Below are 8,456 nucleotides of genomic sequence, written 5' to 3'. Positions count from 1 at the left end.
CAGCCCCCAAACGAGCACACACCACAGAAGCCAGCTCAGCTGTGAACTATTGGATTTGAGACAGGAATAGAACAAATCGGGGGGCTAGAGAATGAGGGGGGGAGAGAGTGGTTTAAATAGGGGAGGACAGGGAGGTTCAGTGATGGGGGAGGGAGGCAGGTATTTACAAGAAGGCTCGGGGGGCCAGAGGCTCATCTTGGAATATTTTATAACAATATAAATAAGATTCTGGTTTGCTTTTCCTTTTCGTCTCGTAAAGGAGAGAGAAGTGCAGAGTTCGATTCTGTACAAGGGGGCAGCGGCAGAAGGCCGGCCGGGCGGGTCACTGGGCGTCCACCCGGAAGGACAGCAGCTTCTCGGAATGCATGTTGTTCAGGGTCCGCAGGTCCGGCAGCTTGAGCAGCAGCTTGGTGAAGCGGGAAGTCTCCGAGGGCCGGTTCTTCAGCACCAGAGCCCGAAGAGCCCGCAGCAGCGTCTCCTGGAGCTGCTCCACCGAAGCGGAATTCTCCATGCCCGAGCGGTCTGTGGGGAAGACGACAGCAGTGAGGCAGGCTCCCTGAGCTCCTCTGACGAGGAACCGGAGGTCTGTGAGGACGTGGCGGGCAATGCAGCCTCTCCCGGGGAAGCCCCTGAGAGGGCTGACGGGGAAGGAGGAGGCGGGGAGCACGACTCCTTCTCCCAGGCCTCTGCCCCGAGAGCAGGAGGTGTCTGAGCACTGGGAGCATGGGCTCAGCAGGGCTGGTCACCTCCCACCCCACCAGGCCACTCTCCTTCCCTGAAGAGGCCAAACATGTCCAGGCTCCCTTGCTCTTTGCTCCGTAGTTCCCTCTGCCTGGGATGCCCTTCCCCCTCTCTTTGCCTGGCAATATCTTACTTGTCCTTTGAGGCCCCACTCAAGTATCACCTCCTTCCCCAGCTCCCCCAGGCAGAAATAGTTGTCTGTGTTTCCAAAGCCCTTGGTTCATGCTTCTACTGTGACACTTATCTCACTGTTTTATAATTAGTCGGGCATGAGTCTGTCTCCCAAGCTAGACTGTGTCTGAATCATGTCTGTATCCCCAGTGCCCGGTGCAGAGCCTGGCATAGAGTAGGTACTCCATAAAAGGTGTGTTGAATTGAACTGCGTCCGCCTCCTCCCCCGGGTCAGGCTCAGGCGAGAGCTTGACCTACCTGCAGAGACAAGCACCACCGCGGTGAAGAGGCCCAGCTCCTCCTCGGTAAGCGCCAGGGAGTTGAGCTTCTCGCTGAAGTCGAACATGGCGTTGAGCAGGTCTCCCATGCCCATGGCGCCGAGCTCCTGCAGGCTGTATGTGGTGCGGCTCAGGAACATCACTGTCTGGTCCTTCACGTTGAACAGCGATGCGAAGCGCACCATCAGCACCTAAAGGGGGGACAGTTATCCAGGGTGGGGTGGGAGGAGCACTTGCCACATTGCCCCTAAAGTTTTTGGAGAGGTCTGCTGATGCTGCCTTAGATTTCTCAGAAAAGAATGGGGTAGTTTCTGAATGGGCAATGGGGGGGGCCCAGGTGGAAGGATGGGGAACATCCCACTGGCTTCAGTGTCCAGCAGGCCTGAATCTGAGTCTCAACTTTGTCACTGCCTGTGGCCTTGGACAAGGCACTTCACCGAAGTGAATCTGCTCGTGCCTAGATGGGGGTAGCAGTGTACCCTAAGGTGTTATTTTAAGGTAATGGGATGTGATTAGACCCCAGCTGAGATGACAGAAGTCCTAGCCATCCTGAGGCAGAAATGGGAGGGATCCTGCCCCCTCCTTCCTCAGTCAGTTTGTAAGGACAAAGATACTGGGGTTCCAAACCCTCTCAGAACCCATGCCTACCCCAGACAGCAAGCCTTTCTGCTGGATCCTTCCCAAAGTCAAGAGCAAGGAGCACAAAGGGTAACTCACCTCAAAGGTGCCAGCCTTAAGCAGGGTGACCTGGTCATGCTGAGAAAGATCACGGAAGCCAGGGATGTGCTTGGCAAACTCCACCACCTCCCGCACAGCGGGAGTGAAGCTCATGGAGAAATCCTCCCAGATCTCTTGCACGGTTCGCCCACTGCGTCCATGTGGGTACATGTTCATGGGACATGCCTGGAGGAGAGAAGGATTTGGGGAGGGAAATATCACCAGGCTGGCTCAAATGGGCTCCCCCAGCATGGCTGGTCCCCAGATTCTTCCTGGGTTAGGGGCCCTGGCCCTGGAGAATTGGGCTTTCAGGTAAAGTAGCAATCAGGTGCCAGGTGGAGATCAGGGATTCCCAGGCAGGGCCCTGACTGCAAGGCTGAGCATCCTCCCCTGGGAAGAGAATATTCTGCACTTAGCCTCCAGGCACACCCAGCTGCCCTGTGCTAAATCCAGTCTTCCAGGCCCCCTGCCCCCTCAGTCCAGTGCCCTCACCAGCAGAACATTCTTTGAGTTGCCCTGCCGTGGACCGTTGGCAGGTGCTTCGTCTTCTGGGGCCGGGTACACGTGGGTGGGACATAGACGGTGCCCATTGCTGTTGGGCTGGTGGCAGCTGTGGTGGACAGGGCCAGGGGGCCAGGTGGGAGGGTAGGAGGAGGGAGCCTGGTGTAAACCGTTCAGGGCCTCATTATGACGCTGGGCAGCCATGATGTTGTTGTCATTGGGGACAGTTGGGCAGCCCTGACTTTCCCAGTGATGTGGGATGGTGGCCGGAGGGCTGCCTGATGCACGGTTGGCATTGAAGTTGCCAGGTGAGGTGCCCAGCTTGTCATGGGCATAGGTGAAGATCTCTCGGTGGGCCCGGGCCACCTGGGATATCACATCCTCCACTGTGGGCTCCGGACTTGGGGACCGGGGAGGCGTCAGCTGTTGTGGGAATTGGGAGAAGCCCACTAGGGGTGAGGGGGCTGGAGCTGGCGGTGGGGAGGGGCCCATGGGGCCTGGGGTCGGGTGCTGGGTGGGCGAGGTCTCCAGCGGGCACTGGCTGCTCAGCTGGTTGTTGGCCAGGTTCATGGCACTCTGCATCTCAGCAAGCATCCGCTGCTTCTCTCGTTTGGGGATGCGCCCAAAACGCACAGCTGTGACAGGATGAGAGCAGTGTCAGGAAGTTCTCATACACACTCACATGCTTCTCTTCCTTCCTTCCTCCTGAAAGAGCGAGACCCTGAAGGCTGGGGGTTCCACATCAGAACTAAACCAGCAAGGTCACGCCCATTGAGGGGGTTTTCCAAGTAGGGATTGCAGTAGGAGGTAACCTGAGGCACTAATGGGCAAGAAGTGTGTCTTTACCCAAGAGGATGAAATATGGGCATGCCCTATGCAGATGAGACTCACAGTACGATGTATCTCCATTTGGGACTCTCTTTTTAAGGGAGGGATTAATTCAGAAACTTTGGGTGGAAGGAAGGGAGAGGGTGTGTGGGATGACAGTGTCGCCTCACCATCTCGAGACATGCCCACGGAGAGACACTTCTTGAAGCGACACTGCTGGCAGCGGTTTCGATTGATGCGGACGATGGAGCAGTTCTCATTTTTTAGACACCTTTTGTACTGGATGTTCTGCTGGATGCTCCGACGGAAAAAGCCCTGGAGGGCAGGAGCAGCAAGTGAGCATCTCCGTCTAGGCAAAGCCTATGTGTCCTGTGGGAGGAGGTTGCCTGCCCCTGACCTTACCCGTAACCGGCCTCACCTTGCAGCCCTCACAGGCATGCACGCCATAGTGGAAGCCCGAGGCAACGTCCCCACACACTTTACACAGTAGCACCATGCCATTCAGCTCTGTGGGAAGAGGGGCAGCGGGTGAGCAGGAGGGCTGTCCAAGTGGCCAGAGATGGAGGTCTTCTGGGCTGGAGATTCTGGGGGAAAAGCTGAAGAGGAGCTCCAGTATCTAGGGGGCACTCGAAGGACCAGACTGGGATGGACAGAGGCTGGTACAACTCTAGGAGAAACACCTGAGGCCAAGGTGGGCCCTGGGAATAACTGTGTCACGTGAACCCCAACTCCCAATCTAAGCCTGGCCACCTTCCCTTCCCCTAATTCACCTGGAAATTTACTCACTGGTGATGTTGCTGGTGCTCTTGCTGGGGGATACTCGGCTGCTGTCTTCCAGGGCTACTTGTAGACCCCCTGGGGGGCTCCCATTATAGAAGGAGGAGGAGGAGGAAGACGACGATGAGGAAGATGAAGAAGGGGAGCCATCATCACTCAAGCTGGGTGGAATGCTCCCAAAGGAGCGGCCTGGGTCCTGCGTGAGGGAGCCAGTGGGTGACGGTGGGAAGTAGGCGGGGCAGCCTTGGGTCAGGGACTGGAAGCTGCCATTCGAGCTGTCACTGTAGAGGGACTCGGGGCTGGTGCGGCTTGGGGAGGAGCCACTAGAGCCAATGTAGGTGATGACACCACCTGGCAAGAGAACACAAGAGAAGGTGGTGTCAGCTGCCATATATCTGTGGTCCTAGGACACCACCCCGCTCACTCCCCACTTGCCTCCCCCAAACACTGCTGGACACTCAGAAGTTAACCATGTGGAACCCCTAATCTTGGGGTCCCCAGAAGAGCGACAGTAAGCAACTCCCCAACACATACTAGACATAGCACGGCCAAGCAACACCCACGACCCTTTGCAGGGTACATTCAGCTTCTGCCTTAGATGTGTGGTAGTTCCGTAGAGGATGACCCCTGTGGGCATCTCACATATGTGCCCCCTGCCCTGGGTGCCTTCCTGGGGAATACTGACCACAGCTAATGAATTAAGTTGCCAGCAGCAGACCAGGGGATGGGATAAGCAGCTGAAATGCATTCATAATGCCCAGGCTTCCCAAAAAAACAGCTGCCGATTTTAACACAAAGACCATTCCAGGGATGAGACCATGGAGGGGCAGCCAGCCAACAGTGAGGAGAGTGGAGGTCTTATAAGAGTGAAACAGTCACATTCGCCCAAAACTGGAAAACTGAAGGTACTGAACCTGACCTCCAAGAATATGAGTCAGAGTGGATTCTACCTCTGAGTCCAGGAAGGACTTAGCAGTCAAGTTGCAAGAAGTGGAAGTGAAGAACAAATTGTTCAGCCTAAGGCTTTGGAATTCCCCCTTCCAGATCTCTCAGCCTGGTGACAATGACCTTGGCTTTCTGGCCACTCAGGGACTTTGGCCTTCTGGTTACATTGCCAACTAGGTGGCCGTGTTCCCGTGGTATTAGCAGGAGACAAAGGTGACCTGCCTGCCACACCCTTGCCAAGCACCTCGCAGAGAGGGAGAAGGGAGGATCCCAGGACACGTGTGAGCTGATACAGGCCATGTCACCGTGTCGCCAGAGGCACATGTCTTGCTCACCCACTGACACACACTAAGCTGGGCAGGGCAGCCCTAAAATAGCTCAAGGTTGGTCAGGGTGAACCCAGCTCCCTGTAAAGAGTTGCACAACAGATCAGCTCCTGCAGTTTCAGGGCTGAGGTAGGGGATGGGGTATTTATTTGTCTGTGAATGAACTTGACCTACTTCACCCAGCCCCAAAAGGGGAGTAAGACCTTCCTCCGAAGAGATTTCCAACCTGGAAATGAGAGGATGCTCAAAAGAGTCTAGTTCTAGATTTAGACCTGTCACCACCAACTTGATTTATAACCTAGAGGAAATCAATTCCCTTCTAGGAGTCTCAGTTTTCCTTTCTGTGAAAAAACAAAAACCATGAAAGAGACGAGATCTTTTTAGCGATGTTCTGGGATGTAGTTGTTTGCCTCCTTAGGGGGCAGACTGCTGCTTGTTTGGTAGGAGTAGAAGAGTGTTTGCAGGACTAAGAAAAGTGATGCTTGGGGAACAGAAAGAGTTTGGAATGTGGAGAAGCTGAGTGTAAAGGCAGTACAGTGAACTAGGTGCTAAGGGAGTGAAGAAGAAAAGAGTGAGGAGAAGGGTGGCTACATCTGAGATCCCTTTGAGGAGTGTAAACATGAGGCCAGGAGAGGTCAGGGATAGCTCCATCTTACTCCGCTCTGCTTGGGTGACAGAGAGGAGGGGGGGCCGGGCAGGCGGACAGGAAAAGGAGGCAGGCGGGGGCGGTGAGTCAGCTCAGCTTCACCCAGATCTCGGCGGGGCGGGGCGGGGCGGGAGCTGGGCCCTCAGCCGGCCTCACGTCGCCGCTCCACGTGTGCCTTTTGCACGTGGCTCCCCAACGAGGAACCCCGGAACTCGAGGCCCCGCCCTCTCCATTTCCCGTCAATCAGGAGCCTCAGGCCCGCCCCTGACCCGCCCCTCCCCGGCGTCGGGGTTGTCCGGTGAGCCCCGAACGCGAGCTGGGCCTGGACTTCCGAGGGGAGGAGAGAATGGAACACGCGTTGCCGGGGCGACCGGAGGGGCGGAGCTCATTATGTAACGGGGCCGGGAGGCAACGACCAATGAGGTGGCGGCCACGGCTTCTGCTGAATGAAAACAAACGCAGCACGTGGGCCCGGCTCCGCAGCCATGTGAGCCCTCCGGGCCACCCGGGAGCTGTGGGTGTCCTCCCTGGGGCCGAGCACCACTCTCCCGGCTCCTCAAGTGCCGCTCTCTACTGTCACTGAGGATTCCCCAGTGAGATCCGACCCATTCCCCCAGCCCCTCCTGCCAGGAGCCCCGATCTCCCCACTCCTTCTCAGGTTCCCTTGAGCCTGCGGGAACTAGGGGAAGAGGAAGAGAGGAAGGAGGGGATCTCTTTCCGAGAAGGCCAGGCAGGCCACAGCTGCAGGAGGTGGACAGATGGGGGCGTCTCAGGGCACTGCTCCAAAGCTCCCAGTCCCTCTCAACGGTTCCTCACCACCCGTACCCGCTCTCCATTTCCTCCTGCCCGTGATCCGAGTCCTTCAGGCTCAAGGGAGCGTTGGGACTCCGAGGCGGTGGTGGGGCGCCTGTGGGCGCATTCCCAGGCCAAATAGCCTGCTCTGGAACTCCCAGCCTAAAGCCCCTCAGCGCGCTAGCAAATCCCCGGGCCGAGGGAGTCCCCAGTCCCTTACAAAGTTCCCGTTGTCCTAGGGCACAGATGGAAGTGAGGAGACAGTGACAGAGAAAGGATGAGGGTAAAGGAACCTCAGTACCTGTGTTGTTGTTGGAGTCCAGGGTCGTCATGTCTTCACCAGGTGAGAGCAGTCATTCAAACTGGACCTTGACACAAACTGGAGGTTGCAATTGCCGCCGTCGCCCCCTGGGCACTGGCTGAGGGCGGGGAGTGGACCCCGCGGCTCACGATCGGGATCCGAGGCACCCTGCAGCAAGGTCTTGGGGTGGCCGAACTGCAGCCCTGCAGAAGGGTAGGACGCTGAGGCAACGGAGGTCTGCTTTGCATGGGAAGAGCAGAGAGTATGGGGGAGGAGGGGCGAGGGGGATCAGCCTGCAGTACTTCTGGCTAGAAGGTAGCAAGGAGGGTCAGGTCTCTGCAGTGCACGGGGTGCCACTGCCTGACGGCTCCGCAGCGCTGCAGGGTAGCGAATCTGGAGCTCCCGGTGCAAAAGTTCCAAAGGGAGAGAGGTTGCAGTCAGGAAGTAAGTAGGTGATGGGGAGAAACGGGGCACCCAGGCGCAAAGAAGCAAGACGTGTGCTCTGCTACGTTGCCTCGGCAGCAATATTTCACTCTGCCAATCTCAGCCGCCTTTTGCCCCAGCCTTTTTCCCTGGGACAGAGGGCTCTGCGCAGGCGCCAGCAACCCAGGGTTCCCGGGCCGCACGCGGCACTGGAGCAGGTACCATGTGATCCCAGGGAGCGCCTCGTGCCCCAGTGACACACTTTTCCAACAGTAGGCACGTTGAGCTCCGTGCGCCTGCGTAGCGCTAAGGCTGTCGGGATTTGTAGTCCACGGACAAAGTGGGCGGATTGCGTATATTTCCCCCTTTTTGCCTTGCAAAAACTCTTGCTGGGACCGGGGAGGAGCTTAGAGCACGGCTGGGTGCGCTGAAGAGTGAGGGTGGCGTGTTCGGAAAGCCTGTATGGCAGAGGCATGTGAATTCCTGGGCAGGGACTGGCAAGCCTGTCTGCTCCCTGGGAGATCAAAGCTAACAGGCTCTTTCTGCAAACCTTGCAAACGTGAGGGCTTCACGTGATTGCAGGACTGCCCTCGCCGTGAGGTTACTGGTGACACGGGGAGAGACGACAAGTAGAGGAGGGAGATAACCCCGGAGTCAGGAGCTTAAGCTGAACTTCTGCTGCAGGGCCAAGTCCTAAGACCAAAAGGAAACGTGACCCCTTTTCCCTTCTACTCCCCTTAGGGAGAATACCCCTAGGGAAAGGAATTTCCATGGGGGTGAGGATGTCCCTAGGGACTCCCTGTTTGCTCGTATGACACCACCCCACCCACTCGAGGTGACTTTGGGGTGAGTCATTTCCCTTTGTCTGGGAAATAAAAAGGATAAGGGAGGGGAACTTTATGGTGAAAGTGCTTTGAGGTCCTAAAGTAGTGTGGCCAGAGGTGAGGCAGGGGCTTGGGGGAAGAGTAACACCCCCACTCCCCTACCCCTAGGGCTTGAGGGTAGCATGT

General features: G+C 57.1%; 1 protein-coding gene across 1 annotated transcript; it reads right to left on the bottom strand.

The window, feature by feature from the left end:
• Positions 1–35: 35 nt before the first annotated feature.
• NR1D1 (nuclear receptor subfamily 1 group D member 1) lies at positions 36–7,908 on the bottom strand. The gene is made up of 8 exons (XM_008518911.2): positions 7,024–7,908; positions 4,023–4,364; positions 3,655–3,743; positions 3,407–3,551; positions 2,400–3,043; positions 1,908–2,093; positions 1,171–1,381; positions 36–522 (listed from the first exon to the last, which is right to left on the bottom strand). The coding sequence occupies exons 1-8, from the start codon at positions 7,052–7,054 to the stop codon at positions 323–325; spliced, it is 1,848 nt and encodes a 615-aa protein (XP_008517133.1). The 5' UTR covers positions 7,055–7,908; the 3' UTR covers positions 36–322.
• Between the last annotated feature and the right edge of the window lie 548 nt (positions 7,909–8,456).

This window comes from Equus przewalskii, chromosome 10, assembly GCF_037783145.1.
Source record: "Equus przewalskii isolate Varuska chromosome 10, EquPr2, whole genome shotgun sequence".
Taxonomy (NCBI): domain Eukaryota; kingdom Metazoa; phylum Chordata; class Mammalia; order Perissodactyla; family Equidae; genus Equus; species Equus przewalskii.
This window is presented reverse-complemented; position numbering and strand designations above follow the sequence as displayed.